Source organism: Haliaeetus albicilla, chromosome 23 (assembly GCF_947461875.1).
Source record: "Haliaeetus albicilla chromosome 23, bHalAlb1.1, whole genome shotgun sequence".
NCBI lineage: Eukaryota > Metazoa > Chordata > Aves > Accipitriformes > Accipitridae > Haliaeetus > Haliaeetus albicilla.
In genome coordinates, this window is record NC_091505.1 from 23,542,336 (window position 1) to 23,564,458 (window position 22,123).

General features: G+C 36.9%; 1 protein-coding gene across 10 annotated transcripts in view; it reads left to right on the top strand.

Moving 5' to 3' along the window:
• Positions 1-21,781, top strand: part of HDX (highly divergent homeobox) — a 54,793-nt gene extending 33,012 nt beyond the window's left edge. For 9 of the 10 annotated variants that reach the window (XM_069811551.1, XM_069811554.1, XM_069811553.1 and 6 more), the window contains 5 exons: positions 4,371-4,578; positions 7,924-8,003; positions 10,910-10,993; positions 13,608-13,730; positions 14,375-21,781. In XM_069811551.1, the coding sequence (XP_069667652.1) occupies positions 4,371-4,578; positions 7,924-8,003; positions 10,910-10,993; positions 13,608-13,730; positions 14,375-14,500 (621 nt within the window). In that variant the 3' untranslated portion in view covers positions 14,501-21,781. Of the gene's footprint in view, positions 1-4,370; positions 4,579-7,923; positions 8,004-8,610; positions 8,670-10,909; positions 10,994-13,607; positions 13,731-14,374 lie in introns of those variants that run through there. The other variant, XM_069811557.1, reaches the window with a different exon arrangement.
• Positions 21,782-22,123: the final 342 nt, after the last annotated feature.

The window sequence follows — 22,123 nt, forward strand, 5'->3', positions numbered from 1 at the left end:
TTTTCCATCACGTGCTCTAGAGGTTCTGTCCTAAATTTCTTCTGGGATCTATATAGGCACATCATATTGTGCCTCTCTCCTTACCTGCCAACCTGCATTTTCTTCAGTAGGAAACACTGATGTATGGAGGTTAGTGTGCAGCACGGTCTTTTTCACCTAAGGAGTCAGGACACAGCCATGATGCAGTCCGCTGTAAGGCGTGAGTGAACCACGGCATCTCCACCCTTTACTGCATGTTCAGCCAAGAAGAGTTGGACTGAGGGACACTTCTGGAAAAAGCTCTCCACTTTCAGTACTTGTACTTTGTTGCCTTTGGATTTCACCCTACTTTGAATTCTAGGTAGTGTGCAACTAGCAACTGTTTCTCCATTGGTGATGTAAAAAAAAAAAAAAAAAATAGTGTATGTCAAATAGTACTAAGTACATATATAAGACCAAGAAAATACATATACATCAAATAATACACACAACAAATATATATTATATAAATAATATAAGTTTTTATAAATATATATAACTAAAATACTTATATATACATATCACTTGTTTTAATTCAAGTAAATACACGTCTCCTTTTTTCCCTTTTAATACCTTTTTTAATGGAAATTCATGATTTGTCCAGATAAATGTTGCTTTTGCAGAAGTACAAATGATTGATCCTTATGACCCATACTGGCTTGAAAGATCTCCAGTACAAAAAGTATCAGATCTGTTTTCCAGTACAAGGAAAGATAGTGTTTGCCACTATGCATAGTTCCATTGGATTTAATCTTTTAAGGTTGAACAGGGCATTTTATTTGGTAAATTTTGTACTTCTAGTAGGAGAGTGGACTTGCAAAGTGACTGCTGGTTGTACCTGAACATCATGAACATTTGCACCCTCAAATGTCTTTCATGTTCCCAAGACACCAAAAGAGGGAAATAAAAAAAAGAGCTATGTTATATTTAAATATGTGAACTCTGGCCAATACTTCATTAAACTTACAATATTTCTTTGGCTTATGTTATAATTATTGCTGATTACATTTGTTTGGTGTGTTTTTTGTAGTTACTTACACATATTTGTTTATATTTCTCTTGACTAATTCTATTCATTCATACCAAAATAGCATCTGAAAGCACTATAGTCGTCTTGGCAGCGAGGCATTAGACATTTGAGAAGGACGGGTGACAACTACCAAACTCCTCTGAAATATATGAGGAATATAAGAAAAGTGCATGACAATTTTTAATTTTTTTATTAATAGAACATAAAGCTTTTGTACATAAGAGGTCAAAAGCTACTCCTAAGCACCCACCGTAGGCTAAAGATACCTCCTCCTCTTTCCCAGCAGCTCATCAGATAAAAGCTGGATTATTGAAGGTAGTGCTTCAGTCTGAGTTTAGCAGCAAAATCGAGCAGTTGCAGCAGAAGGGCCACTCATTCTTCGCAGCTGACTAATGGCTCTTCTTTTCGGGGGCTCTAGGCCTAGTCTGGATCTGGCTTGTGGTCAAGAGAAACATTGGAAAAACAACTCGGAATCTTCCATCTTTATTTTTTCAGTTAAGTGGAATTTCTGAAGGTTCCAACCTAGAATCTTTCTAGCACGTTGACACCCTAACCTCAGTATCTGGAGAGCTGTAATCACGCTTTTTAAGTGGCTCCCTGCCAGTCCACTTACTTGTAAGCTGCCTGAGGGCAGACATATGCTGGCTCCTTCTGCCTGGACTCCAGCCTTTCTTCCCTCGCTCTTGCCGGTCATCTGTTCAGTTGAAACTGGGGAAGTTGCTTCTGAGTTCATTGCTGGCTGCTGTAAGTAGGTTTAATGAGTCTGATCACATGCGCTTTACAGATGTTTGAAGTTTTTAAGGAGGTAGTATTTTAGGGATATAGAATTATTAAGCTGGTTTCCTATGTAGAAATACTAGTCTGCTCTCACCCTCGCCATTGTACTGCTCCAGAATATTCACTGTTAAATGTAGCATGGAGGGTATGGAGCCTTATTACTTTTCTTTCCCATTTCAATTTGAGACACTATAAAAATATGTTCATCTTCTATGACATATTCAGTATGTCGAATGAAAGGTTTTATGCTTTGAAAGGTATATAAAAAGACAAGTTCTACATTTCCCAAGCGCCTCAATTTTTTTCTGAATTTTTCAGTAAAAAAGAAGCAGATTCGCTTTTAAATTTTGTAGTCATTAGCACTATTTATTACCATCATAAAATTATGAGAAAATTTAAAGAATGGCAATACACTGTTTGGAAAAAAGAGACCTGGTTTTGGAAGGGGCTGCTTGTGTGGATTTTTTCCTTTTTTTTTTTTTTTTTTTTTTTTCCCCCAAACTGTATATAATGTACAAAAATATCTAGGTAGCTCTCTGTGTACCTGTTTCACATTCTTCAAAGAGGAAAATCGGCAAGCTGGGAAAGCAAATAACACCCAACAAAAATGATTAGCTAAAAATAGTGTTAAGCATGTCATCTTTTAGCTAGTTAAAGAGATTCAGCTTTAAGAAAAATTTTTTTTTTTCAAGGCTGACACAGCATGGAACTATCTTTAGTAGTTGGGACTGCTGTTAATATTTCTTAATTTTTCTATTTGATAATCAAGGCATTATAAGCAAAAAGTTTTTTACTAAACCTTTTCATGCCATATATCAGAACTGTGGTTGAAGTGTGATGGGAAAGAGGAGCAATGCAGGTATTTCTGAAATAAGCCAGAGTAATGTTTAGTGTATCTTTAGAGAAAAAAATCCTATAATATTCTAATGTGTTTGGTAAACTCTATTGGAACACAGACCTTATGGAAAGGGTGTGCATTTTGCCATGCTCTGATCATATGTTTTCAAAAATATGAACTCCCTGTGCTTTCTAGAGCTGTGTTTGATTTTTAGCAATCCAGAAATTCCAGCACTAAGCATGATTCAGAACCTCGTAATGACCATGCTGTGCGTACATCGTCATTGCAGTAATCAAGCACACTCTGTATAGTGATAGCTTACGTGGCCAAACTTCACCGTTCTCCGTCCTGGGCCAGCGTGTGGTCAGATCCTGGAACAATGAGGATAGTCCCACTAGTGCTGTCATCACTGCTCCTATTTATTGAGTTTTAGATGATGTAGCGGTGGGAGGAGAGCCAGGTCAAGAAGACTGGAAGTTAGCAGTTGGCAAATAAGTTGATTCCTGGCTCTGAGAAGGATTTTTGGTTGCCAGTGGAAAACTGACTTGGATGGAACAAAGTGACTGGAGTACAAGAGCTGTTAAACAGAATTGAAATTAGATGAGAAGTCAAAAGCCTGAGTAATGCAAAGGAAGGGAGAGAGTTAAGAGGTGAAGAGTTGCAGACATTACATCACATTACAATTTATTACATCATAAACTCTATTTTGAGTCTTTAATAACTTTTAGTGTGGACTTTTCTTTATCAGAGAAAGCAAGTTAGTTAACAGTTACACAGATCCACTTGAAGAATTTTGAATGTGTTTTGTTTGGGTTTTTTTAATTTTATTTTTTGAAACACAGTTTTACTGATGTAAAATGAACTTAAAGCATCCATACCCATCTGATCATGAATGTGTTTCCAGGTTCCTTGGTCTTGGACCTGTTTCATCTCCCACCACTGCTTACAGTATGCTCTTAAATACCTTATTGCAAGCAATGTTTCTTAAAGACTTGTCTTCCAACCAAAGAGGACTTAAGGATAATATTGCTGTGAACTTAATTCTGCCAAGTTATGTTCTGTCATCAAAGTGGAGTGATGTAGAGCTATCACCTTGGACAACTTCTGTGCTGTAGGAAATCCTAGAAGACGTGGGCTGTTTGGGCCATTGGATGCTTTTTTAGTCCCCTTATGAAAGTTGCAGAGTGGGAGAACCTGGATCAAAGATCTTACATTAAATTAATTGAATAATTTAGGTGGGGAGAGACCCTAGAAGGTCACCTAGTCCTACTCTTTATTTAGAGCAGGATTGACTTCAGAGTTAGGTCAGGTTTCTCAGGATGTTGTCCAGTAAAATGATGAGTACCTCCAAGATTAGAAGTGCCAAGACTCCTATGGACAAACTGTTCCAGTGCCTCAGTGTGAAGCATTATTTTTTTCTTTTTTTTCTTAATTCCAGTCAGAGCTTCCCTTGCTGTGACTTATCAATGTTGCTTCTTTTCCTTTTGCTGTGCACCTTCCCTTTTCCCTTGTATTGGAGGACTGAACCTGGACAGAGTATTCCAGGAAGCAGCCTCGTGAGGGTCAAATACGGGGGAATAATCACCTCCCTTGAATTGCTGGCTACACTCTTGTTCCTATAGTATAGATGTGCTAATTTCACTTGGTTGTGGGCCTGTTGCTTTTGTTATAGTTTCTGATATCATTCATGTTTATTTCTCTTACAAGACTTGGATTGGGAATCGAAGACGGAAATATCGTTTAATGGGGATTGAGGTCCCACCCCCTAGAGGAGGTCCTGCTGATTTCTCTGATCAATCTGAATTTGTTTCTAAATCAGCACTTAATCCAGGAGAGGAAACTGCTACTGAAGTGGGGGATGATAATGATAGGAATGATGAAGTATCAATCTGCTTATCTGAAGGAAGCTCACAAGGTATTTGAAAATGCAGTTACTACTGTGCATATATTTTTAATTTTGTGCAGTGTGCATGCTTTCGATTCTCTGTTGTACACATTCAAAAACGTCTGAAAGAGTGTCTAACAGTCACAAGTTATCTACCTTGGCTATATTGAAGGTACTGTTCGGTCTCTTTCTTCTGCCTCTCTTTATATGAATTTTGTTGGGTTTGTTATCGCAAAGCTTGCAGAAACCTTTTATTTTAAGACCTCTGTTTCTGCCAGATTTAGCTGAAGTTAAATGACAACTTCACAATTTGCTGGTGCAACTGAGAGATGGACAGACAGTACAAATGTATAAGTCTTGCTTCCCTAGGAAGCCAGGTTTTTAAAAAATGCTCTCTGCTAACTGGGCAGTTCTGCACAGCCAGCTTGAGTCCATTCCCATTAGCCTGAACCACACCAACAATTTTCATCTAAATAAGCACTAATGTGTGCAAACCTGCTTGCTTTGAGCTGACCAGAGCTATGTACTTAGAGTTTTCCTGATATTAAACTCATGCTGATGAGATGTTCAGAAGATTTATTAGCTCAGACTTGGTCTTGGACTAAAAGAGCTTCACAGTACGTCAGAGCATAGCAGAACTTCTGCCATTAAGCTGTCTGCGGTGCGTGTATGGTCTCTGACAAGCAAATACAAACCAACAGAAAAGATCAAAGTCAGTAGCAGGGGACTACTCAGGAAGCCTTAGAACTACACATACGGGGTGCCTGTGTGTTCTCAGTAAATTGCATGATCTTGAGTGATAAGTGTCTCGAACTTAATTCCCTTTTACTCCACCTCCCAGAACTGCATGACCACATTTAATCGATCTCTCCCTTTCCCTCTTGTACGTTAGCACTCTGGGCCTAGGGCAGATGAACTGCTGCTCAGCACATTCACCAGCTTCACAAGCTCAACTAATTGCTCCCAGTGCTTCTGATTAGAAGAGATCAATAAAGCCTTTGCTCTATAAACTAAAAGAAAGCCTGATCTAGTGCATGCTATTGCAGCTTAATATACCAGACTTGATCTTGTCATTTTGTCTGAACAATTTAAAGGAAAGAACTAGAAAAATGAACTGCTGGGCATGAATTTGTGATAGTTTTGTCATATTCTACTGTAAAGAGAATAAGATGATAAAGAAATGGGTCAACTGATTGACAGCCAAGTGAGGTGCAGAATCTAAGAGTCCTTGACTTGCCTGAGGTGTGGAAGGAACTGATTTAGTCAGATCTGCTTGAAAGAAAATGGTGATGGGGAAGAGTCTAAATTCTCTGTAGCTTAAGGTGAGGAATAACACCACATTTATTGAACGAGGCTTTCATAAAACAAGATAAGGCTGTAAGACTATGAGTAGATTATTAGAGTCAAAGCTTAAGGAAGTACAAGAAAATGGTAGGATTTCCACATAAGAAAGAGGAATCCCTCTTTCATTCCTTTATTCCACCACAAGAATTGTTTCTATTAATTTCTCCAGTTCAAAGGAGTAGGTTTCACTGCTGCAGCTCAGCTTATTTTGAATTTCCTGGAAAATATTTCTTCCAATAATCATGTGTACTATTCAGTCACAGGTATTTGATTGTTTTAACGTTTGAGAACTATAACTTTTGGTCCTAATTTATAAAAAAAACCAAAACCACAACACTCTCAGAGACAGGAAAAAGATATTTTTAGTCACCTAATTAGAGAGAAAGCATTGATGGCACTTGCTTTTTAAAACATAGTGTGCAAATATTACAAAAAAAAAAAAAAGAAAAGCTGTACTGGGATGCAAAATTAAGCATTAAAGTTCTCATAATGCCATAACTTTTTTAAATGTATGTTAATTGAATCCATACTTTGTGTAAATGAACACAGCTCTGTGGAGGCTATTATAGCTGTGCCAGTTTATATTAGCTGAGGATGAATATTTAAAGAGTTGAAAGTGCTGTAGGGAGTTGCTTTGTTCGACTATTGAATCCAAGTGGTGACTGTCAGGGTTAGCAAGTGACTGGTGCTTTAGACTGTTTCAGAGTCCCTGAGGTGCATCTTCAATGACCTTCCTTCCTCTGACTCGAACGATGGGGTCCTATATTGCTCCCTGCTTTACAGTTCTCCCAGTTGAACCCATTTGCTTTTGCTGCTAGCAGAAATTTTCCTCTGAAATTGTGACCAGTGGCAGATTAAATTTATTTGAAACAACTTCAAATCAAATTTGCTCAGTTTAGAGATATTTAATTGGTAGAAAACTTATTTAAAATAATTAACTATCTCTGTATGGTCTGCCTTAAATTTTATCCTATCTTTGCAAGCGTTGGTAATCTCCAGTTAAGTAATGTTACCCCTGTGTTTGCGTGGAAGTGATACACCCCTGCATCATTATCTGCCCTCTTTCAGTGTCCCACATGAACGCTTGCTGCCCGTTCACTCACCATGCCTCTTTTTCTCTTTAGATGTGATAGCTGAACTGTTTGACCCTTTTAATGCAAGCTCTATCCTTTGCAGAACTGTGTAATTTTACTAGCACTTGGAAGCAGTGTATTTCCAATTAATAGCCTAGCTGTTAATGACATCGTTTACGTTTTTTATCATAGCTGTCTTGCCTCTGTGTTTTATTTCCTGACTTGCTGTTTCTATCAACTGTTTTCTTCTTAACAGTATATTAATGTGGAGAATTTAAGTAAATCTGAGAAATGTACTTAATCGTAGGGACGAATAAGCTTATCTTTCTTGTTTTTTCACATTGGCCATAGTTAGGGCTAATAGAATCAGCTAGTGCTTGTGGTTGAAATTTAAGGATAAGATTTGCTCTGTTTTCAAGTGTGTACTTTACTTATACATAAGAGAGCAGCTTAGGTTCACTAGGAGCAAATATTTGCCATACAAGAATGATGTAATCTGCTTGATCATTTTTGGGTTCAAAACTAATCAGTATCAGCTAATCAGCAAGGAGGAGGTGGGATTCTCATATGTCCCCTATATTGTTGAGGCATGCAGGATTTTTCATGTAGTAATTTATTTTAATTTAAAAAAAAAAGTTCTGTGCACCTCTGATGTGAAACTATCATCACTTTTGAATATTCCAACCTGAACATAAAATAGGAAGGTTTTAGTATGTTGCAAGAAAGTAACTGATAGTTTTCCTGTTGTTTCAGGTAGCAATTGACATGATGTTGGCCTGAAATACTTGTAATACGATATCTTTTTTAATAAGACATACAGTATTTTTTATGAATAGACATTGATAATATGAATTTGCTTTTGTATCTAGCAGATGTGACATATTTAGTGGTAAAGACTATTAATGTTCCTTCAGCATAAAATTTGAATGAAATCTGAAAAACTGATTTATTTCTGCAGAAGAGACAAATGAAGCTCTTCAAAATGAGGAAATCGGTCATAAAGATGATGACCAGAATCCAGTATCTACTGATAATGTGGTATGTATACATTTCCTTTTCCACTAATGGGACCTCCTTAATTGCTAATGTTGAGGTTGTTGTCCAACACTAGTGTTTTTCACTAGGTGAAAACTTCAGTTGAGTGTGCTAAGAGTCCTTCCTAATTGGTTGAGCACTAAAAGAAACTGTACTAAAAGTACTAAAACATAGAGCTATGCATGTTCAGAAGAAATTGACTTATATGGCTTTTTCTGTATTATAACAATTTGGTGTTCTTTTTCTGGAGTGCAAAGCACAACGCTTGGGTAGTGCTCTGTAAGTACCTAGTATAGTAAAACAGTAAGAATAAGAAACCCAGAATAATAATTGAAAATGGTTTTCTGTAGTTTTAAGAAAGTCAGGTCTTCCTAGTGCTGCTTCTCCGTAGCTAACGTTGAATATGTGAGATCAGACTGGGGTGGGTGTGTATTCTTCATTCCCATACCCTTGTCAGGACATTACTTAGATGTTTCTTGTTTTCTCCCTTGCATTCACATTGAGTCAAACACAATTGTTCTTGCTGGTTTTAATTGACTGCAGTGAGACAAGGAAGGAAAGACAGAGGGAGGAGTCATAGCAAATAATACGATATATCCCCTTTGTTTAGCCTGCCTTCTCTCAAATTAGAAGAAAGGAGAGGAGGAAGAGGAGAGAAGACCCCAAGTGGTAGGGTAATTTTTATCTTAAAAGTTATCTGCAGAATGAACAGGTGATGGTTCCAGTTCCCAACTGCACTCTTTTTGCAGTTGGAGATTAAACGACAGTAGCTCAGAACATGACAAGAACATTTGTGTTACATTAATCACACGGAACCTGAAGTGGGAAAGCGAACAGGACATTCCCTTCCCTCTATAGAGAGAGAGAGAGAGACAGGAGAGAACACTTTCTTTCTTTTGTTAATATATGATCATCTTTCGCATAAACTGAAATCCCACGGCTGTATTTTCTGTGGTTGCCTGAATAGAAACAGCTGCCTTTTTCCTTTCTGTTTACCTTAATGGCCTGCTCTGACCTTAGATATAATCACTCTGAGTTTCAGGCTGATGTGTTTACCATGGAGATGCAGAATGTAAAATGACAAAGGTAAAAGGTTTGCAAAGATGATGTCTGAGAGACTCAGTTCTCCAGTCCACCTGAACTCCAGCATTATATAATTTGATATAATAAGAGGGGGGGGGGGGGGAAAGAGAAGTAGTTTTTTCATACTCTGTTCTGAAAACACTGTAACAACATTTTTAAAATCTCTGCAGTTAAAATTGGACAAACGTACATTGGACTTGCCTAAGACATATCGTTTTCTTATTTGAAATTCTAAACTGTCCATTCCCTTACTATCTTAAAATATATTATTATAAGAATGATAGTGTGAATGTTTGGCATTTATTTAGAGACTCTTTCCTCAAGCTGAGTCTAAAACCAAAGATATTTGAATCACAGTGTTACTCAGGATATGATATAGCAGCAGATCTTTGACATTAAGCCTTTGAAATGTTATCACTTCAGCTGGGCTGTCAGACACAGAAGCATAGAAAATGTGGTTTACCCTCCCTACCATTAACACATACTTGTGAGCTTGGTGGGTACTACTAGCGAGAGACTGTTAACCTCTCTTGAAGGATTTCTTCTTGGTTATTAGAAGGAAATTTCTGATGACTGGTCTGCAGGCAGGCAGAAGGCACACACATATGCTGCAGAGAAGAAACCTCCTCTAAAATAACACCTCCAGAACTAACCATTAAAGTGTATAGTGTCAGTGTGGGCCCTTGCCTACGTTGTATTAAACAGTATACTAAAAACCATAGTAAAATTGCTTTAACTTCCTATATACAGTCTTATAAATGTTTACAGCTGTCAAAACAATGAAAAATAGTATAAAAACCCAAACACCTCTTCTTATACTACCACTGCTTCCCTCTCAAAAATAGAGTGAAATTTATGGTTTCATCTGGGCAGTCATCCTTCTGAGTTCTTGTTGAAAAATGCCATTCTTACCACTATCTAATTCAAATTCATTCTGTGTGTTTGAGATGTAGCTTAGAGATGAATAAAAAATTAAAATCTTATAGGTGCACTAAAAATGTGTACATTTTGTGTTTTCTCCTATTGAAATAATGTTTTAACATAATTTTCTTACATAAGAAGGTTTTCTGTTGGGAAGAAAAACAGAACATGCAAGCGGTAAATAATGTAAAAGCAAATCTTTTAAAACTTAAGATACAATTGGAATGTATTTCCAAGTTCTAAACAGCATTAAGCTTGGCCTTTAACATTGTACTTCAGGTATCTTTAAAGACCCAATATAAAAAACCCCCAAGAATTTTTGTGACTTAAGTGAAAATGTCCATGTGTATGTATTTGGAACTGTCCTTTGTATCAACATTCTTTACTGTGTAGGGCATTTGACTTGCAGTATGGCCAAAGAAGGCCAAAGGAGACCTCTTCATTGCTTTAGGCAAGAAGTAGGTCAGTTAGGACTTGCCTGTCACTTGCCACAATGTCTGTTTTGCTCCAGAGGAATAAATTTTCATAACCTTCTTCGCCCTGCAGGAGGTCTTCAACAAAAGGTTTACAGAATAAAATGCAGGCTTGTGCAGGCTGTAATGAGATACAATATGCAACTTAATGCCAAAAGCATGGTGACATATAGCTCCTCCTCTGTAAACAGCCTGAGTCACCATGGCAGCAGCTCTGAGTACCGACAGTTTCAATTTGGATTCTTCCTGGATCTTGTGGCTGAGGTGCATGATTGCCATCTAATGGGGGCTGCACAATTCAGAATTTCTCATGAGCAAGCAAAAGGTCCTGTTACCGTCATCCTTTCATGCCAGTTTGAGATATGGATTGTTGTTTGTCTGTCTAATCTAGGCATTCAGATATTTGGAATGAACTGTTCCCTTCTGTTTCAGAAAATAGAAATTATAGATGATGAAGAAAGTGATATGATAAGTAATTCTGAAGTGGATCAAATGAGTTCTCTTTTGGACTACAAGGTGAGTAATTAGGCTATATAATATTAAGCAGGATGGTCCACAGGACATTCAGATGGGTGTATCTGTAAGGAATTCAGCAAAGGCATGTGGGAACCTGCAGCTCCTTTGCTTTTTATTGCGGTAGTGCACGTCATACCCTCAGTCACATCTCCTCATCCCATTTACAGCCAGATTACCCGTATTTCAACCCAGAGGGAGGCAGGAAAAATCCCATTTCTTTGCATTACATTAGCTGTAGCCATCTGCATCTCCCACCATGTGTCCCAAACAAAGCAATTTATTTAGCCTCTAAACCAAAACTTTCTTTTTGAGCAAGAATTGTTCTTTGGAGTGCTGTGGTGTGCTTTTACATGCAGCGTGATGCTGCCAGCTCTGGAAAGGGACGTAACAGCTGGAATCTTCTAATAAAATGGGGGGGATCTGAGAAGAAGTCATTCTCACAGTGTAGTGCAGAACATGTCTGGAAGCAGTAGTTAAGGGAGGGAGGAAAAGCAGTTGGATACCTGACAGTCGCTGTCTTCTGCCAAATGGTAAAGGTTACGTGTGTGTGTTACTGCTCTAAGAGTTGCCACAGTTTGGTGTTGTATATTGAGCATGTTTTTACCTATGTAAAGCTGTTTTTTTACTTGGAAAACAGGTATGTTCTACTAATGGTAATCAGTTACCAAAATAATAAATAGATCATCTTTTCAGAGCAAAAATTACTCCTTCAAGCAGTGTTTTCCTGGTAATGGCAGTGGAGAATGAGTATGGAGAGGGAATGACCTTTTCTTAATGTCACCTGTCACCACGGTGAAAGGCTTGTTGTGACAGCATGCCCTACAGAACCTTGTTTGTTGGTTTGTTGTTCGACATTAGTGATTAGTCTTTGTGCCTATGTGTTTTCTGCATAAATCTGAATTCTTTTTTTGGCTGGGCAAAATCCATTGCTAAATAGGCAACTTCTAAGTTTCCATCTGAAAGATGCATTCAGCTGACTTTCTTATGAAAGCCTCAAAATCACAGCCCAAATATTTCTTTTATTCTCAGAGCTGTTATAACCTGAAACAATATGGTGAGCAGTGTTTTGACTGAAGAAATGTGAATTTTCGGGGGGGGGGGGGGGGGGGCAAACAAACAACAACCATTTTTAAAGGCTTGTTACAAACCTTCCAGTTCATCATGTAGTCTCACCTTTACATATCAACTAAAGTTGAATTACAGCCAGTCTAGCAAATGTAAGCATGAATATCAGAGCATAGTTCTATGTTTCTTAAAAAAAAAAATTCATCATTAAAACAAAATGCCAGCTTATAAATTCACTTTTGAAATTTGCTTATGTAATTATTTGCTGCCACCAAAACCAGCCATCAAGGAACATACTGCATGCAAAACTGCCAACCTAATGAATCGTATAGTTGCATAAGCAAGGGTGGGTTTTTTTCTTGCCTCTACCCCTTGGTAAATGCAACACTTAACATGAATTATCTGTGTAACCTAAATGCTTACTTTCTGTGTGTATTGTGCATTGCTAACAATTTCTGTGGGCATATTTTTTTCATTATTATCTTACGGAGGATGCACATTTGGTGCTACTATGCAGACACCTTTTGCAAAAATGCACAATGACTTCGATCTTGAAAAGTGAACTGTTTATTTAGGTTATGTGATCTTTGCAAAGGTAAATAACCAGAGAAAATTCATTTTAGCTCTACACTGATGAACAGATTTAGCATTTTGATCTTGTATACTAATCAGTTGGTGAGATTGAAGGAGAAGAGATATTTGGAATAAACTGAAGTACTTAATTAAAAATTCAGATTTGATAAGTTTTTATATTAAGTGATTTGCAAGTACAGTAATGCATATTTATGCAAAGGTTGGAAAAATGCCTTTTTAGCCACAGAATATACATTATTGATATTTCTCCATTTTGTAAGTACATTCCTATTTATTCTGTAACCTGAGAGATCTTGGGGAGGTTGGTGAGCTGACACTTCATGATACATGTCAAACTCAGCTGTACTAGAGGATGCTATATTTTAATTTGTGGTAGCTTTGAGGAATTTTTCAAGTTATTTTGCCTAGTCTTTGTGTCAAGCCTCCTGCTGTAATAATGAAATTTAGTTGCTGTCTCTTTTCACCCTGTCTTTTCAAGATCACTTCTAGGAAGAGACCTTTATTTTAAAATAGAATTAGAGGTCATCCTTATAAAATAAAAAGCAGTGATTCTTTAAAAGGTTCATGCAAACTTTGGCTCAAGTTATTAATGCTTTAATGATAGCCAGTAATTCTGAAATGCCTTGGCTGCATGTTACATGGTTGGCTATCACATCTCTTGTGGAGAATAACAAGAAATGAAATTGCATACATGTTTGCAGGTTTAGTGTGACACTACTGGTCATTCATCAGAAACTTCTACTTGTATCCAGAGTCTATGTGTATTGCTCGATAATTCTAGAACTACAGAACTTTTGGCTATACTTAATATTGGTTTTGGCAGGAATCATAACAAACACTTTTTTACTTATTTTCACTAAAAACATTTAGTTTTAACACAAGTATGTTTAGGTGTCATTGAAAAGACGCAGTGCTGTTTATTATTTCCAGAATTTTGTGTAATTGTCCCCTACAGAATGAAGAAGTCAGATTCATTGAGAATGAGTTGGAGAATCACAAACAGAAGTATTTTGAACTACAGACATTTACTCGGAGTTTGATACTTGCTATTAAATCAGATGATAAAGAACAGCAGCAGGTAAGTCTTGAAGTAGGTTTTAATAATGGAAGGTGTTTGTCATTTTGTGTTCTGTCATTCCCTTGGTTTTATTCCATAGTGCCCAGAGGCTCAAATTATGATTAGGGCGGAGTCGTGCTGAACATCTTGTAGGCAAAGAAAAGCTGAACTTTAAACAAAAGAAAGATCTGGCAATTTACGTAAGTGATGACATAGACAAAGAAGTGTGACTTTTACAAAAGGACAACCAGTGCACCAGTGTACACTGAGGGACTGGGATTTGTCTGTTGTGAGATCTAAGATGTGAGATCTAGGAAAAAAAGCCAGGCTGCTTCAGTTTCACTGTGCCGCATTTAATACATAGCACTTCTTTTAATGCTTGGTTGGATCATGTCTTGTGTGGGTAACGTTTTGTGCTTTATTTAGGAAGAGATTTTGTTGCTTTTATTTTTTTCCTTTTGCCTTTAAAATACATCATCTTGGACAATGTTTTTCCTTTCAATATCTATCAATACTGACCTCTTCCCCTCCCCCCTCCATTTATCCAATACCAACACTGACTGAAAAGCTCAAGAAAGTTTTTTAACTATATGTTTAAAAGACATTGGAATGCTGACATAAAACATATACCTAATACCGGATTGTAATATATTTTTTACTTATAGGCACTGCTCTCAGACTTACCTCCTGAATTAGAAGAAATGGATTTCAATCATGCATCCCCAGAGCCTGATGATACCTCATTCAGCTTGTCGTCTTTATCGGAGAAAAATGCCTCAGACAGTTTGTGATTTATTTTTTTTAATTGACAAAAAAGAAACCCCACGTAACGTGTAGGTTTCAAGAGAACGGCATTTTGCTATCCAGTGTTCTTCAGTCCAAAAAAGAAAGCCCAAGGTGAAGTAGACTTTCCTGAAGGATGACTGTAGTGTGTCATGGCTACAGTTTGCACTGTCAAGAAATTTCGAATGTTGTTTTTGGTAAATGAAAGAACTGTGTGAAGAAGGGTTTCACTTTTAGCAGTTTGGCCTTGATTAGGATAACTTCCGACTTTCCAGAATAACTCTTGCTCTGTAGCAAAGTCTTTTTGAGCAGGGATCCAAGAGTGGAAAACAAATGTCCTGTTATACAGAAAGCTAATTCTTCAGAGTTGCTTGCTCACCAGTCCTGTTTATTATTTTTTTTTCCCCATTTTTACTCAGGTAGGTGGACTAAAAATTGGGGACCCAAATAGAATAACAGGCTTTTTATGAGTTGTGCTTGAAGCCTTTTGAAAATCTGAAATTAAACTAGTGGTTTTCATTATGTGACTTCAGATTGTTGAATCTTCCATTTTCCTGACCAAAATAGCTGAAAAAACTTTGAAAGGCTAACTGAAAAATTTGAATTATCATCAATAAATTATTAATGTAAAGAAGCAGTCATAAGTGTTGTAACACATTAGATGGATATGGGAAACCTGATAGCTGCAGAACACGACTTTCTGATACTCTCACAGTAGCAATGGGATTAGATGTTTACACTACTATTTAGGGTTTTATGAATGTAGTTACAGGTTTTATTTGTCAAAGTCTGAATGCTGAAGTTCTGTTCATTGTTTGAAGTATTGGTTATATATTCTTCCACAAACTTGGCTTCATTTTATCAAGACACTGTCATAAATCCACAGCTGTCATTGCATCCTGAAAGGTATTCAAGTGTTTGGAATTGAGTTTTGCAGATCTTCTAAATGTGACCTGGTTTTGAAGTAGCCCTGTCTGATGAATTTTTTGGCAACTGCCGGGTGCCATTTCTAAACTGTGAGCTTGATTGCAGGCAGTGCTGAAATGAATTTCTTCTTTCCCAGCTGTCGTTGACATTGAATCCCTTTACTCATCTGATTAAATGGATGTGCAGACACATTCAGATAAATTTAGTGGAGCATGTAGGTGCATGCCCATATTATTGATGCTCTATAACTTCTGAATATTCCTCAGCAAGCATTTTTGAAATGCATACCTTCACAGTCTGGTAAAAAGCCTGATCTTTCAATTTTATGCCAAATAATAATTTACTCTGGTGAATCCTTATTCATGCAGTATAGTAAGTAATCCCCATAATTTCAGTGGGAGGTCCAAGGTGTAGCTCAGAAAATCCAGAGTGTTGGGGAAATAACACTTTTATCTCCCCCCCCTTAATACTAGGATTAGCTCAGATTTTAGGGTTTTCTCATTCTGGTCAGTTCCTCCCTAATCATTTCTACAGCCTTCCCCCCGCCCCGCAGTATCGGTGATGAGCTCCGTTCTTTCAGGTTTTTTTTTCTCTCTCTGTTGTCCTTGGGCATGGGGAGCTTTTAGCAATATTGTTAAATGCCAGGCTGCATAAAGGATACTCGCAGTTTTAAAAGCTGTTTTAAAAAACAAAACAGTTTCACAGTTCTGACTACTATACAATGCAGTTAATTCCCAAAAGACCTCTTACCATCTATTCTACAGAGTGACCCCACAAAAGCGAGCTGTTGGGCCTGTATTTGAGTTTAGGCATTAAAACTCAGAGTGGAATCCCAGGAGGGAGGGAAGGCACTCTGTGTAGCCAGGAGGTAAGTGGTAGGTTACTCATCCTTTCACTGCTTGAGCTGAAATGTCTCATCCTGGCTGACAGACAGATCCTTATAGCCTTACTCAGAGAAGGAGCTGGTATTTTACATGCCTGTTGAAATGACCACCAATCTAAAATTAATTAAAGTTTGTGAGCAAAGATCACAGTACTATCCTTCAAATGTAAGATAGAGCTCAACTGTGATTCTGCTCATCCTGAAAAAATCATTTATAAAGGGTTTTCTATACTGGGTTAACAATGCTTTCTATTACTGTTCTCCCTAGATAGGAAACTTGTGCCACTGACAAAGAAAACTCTTGTTTTCTGTGAGCTTTGCTGAAATGGAAGAAAAAAAAAAGTACTGTGATTTGCCACTATCTGGACCTTATTTTCCTGCTTCTTCCACTTAAATTCCCATGACAAAAGGCAGGATGCTCTTAATGAGAGTTCTTGATTTCATGGTCAATTAAGTCATCCACCTTTATACAAGAAAAACTTTCATTGATGATTCATGTTTTGCTATATCTTGCTTCTATTTCATATGCCAAACAAATCGAAGGAATTAATTTTGAATGAACTACTACCAGATCCAAGCAGTTATGTAAGTCCCTTTTCTCAAGGAAGCTGGAATCCTCTTTAGGATGTGCAGCCAAAACTCTAGCTGCAGTCAACGCCCCCGTCATCCCTGTGGGCATGTTGTTCTTTGGTCTTTTCTCTTGCAGGGTGACAAGACAAAACATAGCAAAGTAGTCATGTTTTCATACCCTGAAACACTTGACAATATTACAGGAATATTCAGGAAAAAAGAGTATAAATTATATTCCTGTATAACAAAATGCTATATAGGATAATACTGTACAGCTGTTCTGCTTTTGTTTTTCAATATTGGTGTGTATTTCCTGCCATATGTAAAACAAAAACTTTAATGATATATTACCATCAATGGTACTTTAAATCATTGCAGCAACAACAGTTCTGCAGAACAGTGGCTGAAGAGCAGCTTAGGAGGTGCTGTAACATAACGCTTAACCATCCTTGAGACTTATGAAAATATATATCCAAGTATCACACTTCAGACTAGCGCTGCACACGTGCTTTGTAATTTAGGGCTTGTTTTAGTTTGCTTGTGTCCCTGACGACAACATAATGTGCTAATCGAGTTTGCAGATTGCATCCTGATCCATGTAACTTATTTGGCTGGACCTTAGAACGGTATGAGAGAACTGGGCATATTCCTTCCCTAATTCGTCTTAGTAATTGTACTGACAAGCATCTTGCTGACAGACATTGCATTCTGATACACAGTCACCGGGACGCTTGTTTCCAGCTGAAATTCTGAAAGTTCTTCAGGTGATGGAAAATGATGGGGATGGCTCTCTGGGCCCATGGCATGTTAGGATTTGGTTTGTGGTTATTTCCTCTTTTCATAGGGTGGTAACAAAAGCCCGCATTAAGTGCTAGTTCATCATTTGCATAGACTTTCCGTGACAGATAAAGCTAATATTGTGTTGTGTTACGACGACAGAAATAAGCCCCCCTTGCTATTTCAGTGGTTTGGCTCTGTAATTCGAATAACCGCTACGGCAGAAGTGCCACGTATTGATGTTTTTATCCTCTTTCTGCAAAGGCTCTCATTTGCTTTGTCTGTGAAAGATGACTTCCCTGGCGCTGTTTATTCCTAATGCGTCTGTCGGAACGTGAATGATGAAGTATGTCTTTCTGAAGAAACCAAAGTGGAAAAAGGTAGTTCAGAACAGACGCTTTAAACCAGAGACAGGACGCTCGCTCTCCTTAGGGAGCAATGAAAGTCTTTGATGCTAGCAAGCTTGCTTATAGTTAAGAAAGCTGTTTCCTGAAGCTATGCCTCTTTTCATTTCCCTGCCGATGATGCTTCTGTCAAGTCTAGAGGTCTAACAGGAGTGAGTAATAGTAAATATTCTAATAGGTGAATTTTTGGCAGATTTAAAAGTACACGAACAGATGTACCATAGAAGTGTCAGTTTTCTTGAGTGCTTGGTTCTTGAAGCAGCACTGCACTTTAATCTTTCCAAGTACTTCTTTTCGCTAAGGCAATAAAAAGTCTGAAAATGACAAGCAGATCGTGGGCTTTGCAGTCCTCTGAGTGAAAAAAAGGAATGTACCGGTTGTATCTTCATCTTCTTAAATTGGGAAGCAGCTTATGAAGTCCATTCACCAAACGGAGACAGCTATATCTACTCTTGTGGTTATACAGTTGAAATGATAGGACAAATCAACAGTATCATGAACTTCCTTCTTGTGGAAATGGAAATTACTGCTTAAAATCGATCAGCTATCCGATTCGGGATCTCTATTGCACTACCGTATTAGTAATGTTAAAAAGAAACTAATGCACAGCACTAACTTTTCCCTAGGTACTCTAGTCGTAGCTGACTGTTGGTCTCAGGATACTGATAGCATAAGGAAAGACAATAATATGCATAAATGGAATAGCACAGAATATCTGAAACATGAAGAATTCGTAACTTGTAACGTTACAACCAAAAGCTTGATTTACTACCTCCAGTCCCGCTGCCCAGATCCTTCAGGTCAGCCAGTGAACTATGAGACTGCTTTACGTGTTAGAAGGACTGGCAGCTGTCTAACCTTCAACTTGCATTTTTGGGATTCTGCCTTTTCTGCCCCAGATCATCATAACGTTGAGTAAGTTGCTCAGTTGTGAGATGCCTGATGAAAGTTAGAGGATGGTTAGCGAGAAAGCTCCAGCTAGTTATTAGACAAAACAGAAGCTGGTTTGTGGTGTTTGATTTCTCTACCCAATTAATATTTTCACACATTGGCCAAATGTGAAATCTTAAAAGTTATGAGAAAAAAAAAAAAAAAAAGGCTAAGCGGTGCTACAAAATTGGCCTTTTCCATGGCAGAATAGGGTTTTATTCTGACTAAAGAGTATTTATTTGTCTCTGAAAGGCAGCAGCTGACATTTTGGTCAGAAGATGACAGACACAAATGGGGCAGAAACTTGGGCTTGTGGTGGTTGTTGTTCTTGTTTTTAAACAAATGAGCAATCCTCTTCAGTAAAAGAGGCACTTAAGAATGTTCCTGTAAGGAAAATGGTTTCAGGTCAGTGCTTTGGTTCTGGTGAACATTTTACTGTATTACTGAACTAAGTCAATAATTCTTTTCAAATTCTGTATTACATTTTACACACACTACCTCTGAAACGTGACACCACCTTTAAAACCACACAGAAAATGTGAACTTAAACATTTTTTTTAACGTTTTATAGGCAATAAATTATTTCCAACATGCATCCTTCAATTTTGTGCTTGTTTTTTAGTTGAGTGTGAGACATTCACTTTGTTTTTTATTTTAGTGCTATTTTTATGTATTTGTCTTAAACACAATCTATGGACAAGGAAATAATAAAGATGTGATATTAGGGAGAAAAGATTAGCATATGTTAATAGTAAATATTTCTATTAAAGCTGAAGGATGATGTAGTAAATGGGCTAGCTGTGCTATTTTTAGTACAGTTACTGTAAGGAATGGATATTAGCCTTTATTCTGGTACTAAATGATTGTTGTAACATTTCTCAATACATCATAGATTAATTTATCAGAGAGAACAGTCAATGAGTCTCAGCAATGTAATGAAAAAGAATAGGATTTTACATTTTTCTGAGACATAACAGTTCATAAATATGTCCTCATATTTTTGTTTCAGCTGTTGTTTCTCTTTTTTCGCATAACTATGTATAAAGACCTTGTAGAAACAATTTTGATTTGCTTGTAAGCAAGTGTTAACTTTAAAATGAATCAGTAGCAAGCTAAGGTTTAAATGTATATGTAGACCATATTTTGTAGTCAAATTTCATCCTAAAAGAGTCCCTATAATTTCCCCCGTCACATCGATCTCTCTGAAATACCTGGGGAAAGGTTGACAGAATGTACAAGCCTCTTCAGCCTGGGGATGGGGGAGGGAATGAGACACAAGGAGACATTTTGGTTGAGTAGCAGAAATTAAGATCCTGGGGTTTTAGTCAAGAAAATGACAATAAACTAAGAAATTTCTACACCTTGGAAGACAAGAGCTTCTACTTTATCTTCAAATTTTGTGAAATACAGTTCAAAAAGTCTTTGGCAAATCCAACGAGTTGTGTTGGGGGAAAAAAAATGTATTCTCCAATGGAAATTATATCATTTCTATGATTATTTCTAGGATTACTGGGTGTATATGAATACACATATGCATATTTATAATGTGCACAGATATACTGAACTTGATCATCGTATTAGCACCTACAAAGGTATTTTCACTTAAAATTAATGTGATTCTTCTAAAATATATTTTATTTGCTCTTATTTTCATGTCTTACTATATATTCATTACATAGTTTTGAAATTTAGTCAAATACATCCATACAAATATTGTTTATAGTTTAACTCCTTGCAAAACCGGTAACTTTTAGGCTTGGAAATTTATTAAAATGCCCATAATAATAGTATTTCTAAGTGATCTTGGCAAATAAACTGCTGTATTTATGAAGAGATAATGAATCTTCTACCATGATAATTTCTGCTTTAGTTTCACTAAAGGTATGTTTGATTAAAAAAAAAAAAATACGCTGAAAGATTAAGTATTATTGTATAACTTGGATGTTTTCCTTAGCCTACAAAACATAAGATAATTGATGATCTTAGAACTTGTATTATTTCTTTCTGGGCCAATTTGTTAAGCTTTGTACCCTGAGTGTATTACTGAGTTTCTCTGTGAAAATCAATATTTATATTGCATTTTTATTATTTGTATCAGTATGTGTAGCAAAGAAACTACTACAAATCTTAAACTGAAGTACCTCCACTATGGTCCAGGACATACGATCTTGGCTTATTTGAAAGATGGATGCCTAGTGAAATATTCCATACACTTGTATTGATTTTTTTTTTTCTGTGTATATAAGGGTATTTATAATCTTGTATTAACAGAGTCATCATGAGAAATGCTTATTTCCTTCTTTAGAAGCCTGCTCAGCTATTTTTATATAAAATGTTGGTCTTCGCCTTAATTTTTTTTTTGTGAAAAGTTGTGCCATAGATATTTTAACTTATCCACAGATAGTTTACAGAATTTGCTTTGACTTGTCTTTAGTTAATTATTTTTTCCTCAAATTGTTCTAAATTGTTTTCTCCTCCAAATGTGTCTCAAGGTTGGTTTGCTTTCTTAATTATTATTTTTTTTAAGTTTTGGAAGATACCTTCATATGCATGCTTTAGTAGATCAAGTTTTTCCTCTGTAGTTTATTGTTTATAGTTTAGCAAAACCTTTCATTGAAAAAACAAAAAAATTGAAGTAATGCTTGTACAAATGTATCTAGAATGGCCCAAATGGTCAGAGTAAAGGGCTATTTAGCATTGGTAAATTTGTCTACTAGACTCAAGGATATTTTTCTACGTCTGTCAAGTTTGGGACTATGGAGAAATGAAATAAAGGTTAACTAACTCCTTTTCCTATATGAAGTTCTCAGTTTCTGTATTTATTATTGCCTTGTAAAAATTCAGTCCTATTCAAAGTGTCAAGAATTAAGTTAATGTCCAGGCTCAGTGCAGGCACATTCACGTTCTGCTTCCCTAATTCTTCACTTCTCACTATATCACTAGGCAATAGGAATTTCTGAAATAAAACCATTTTCCAGTTACCTGGGTAGAATTTAAGAGGCAGTAATATTTATGGCAGCAATGTGCTATAACTGGTGGGGGACTGTCAGCAATCAGTAGCTTCCTCGTGCTGGACTGCAGAGTTATTTGCCATCTAGCGTGTGGGCTTAACAAAAAAAAATACTTAATTTTTACCAATA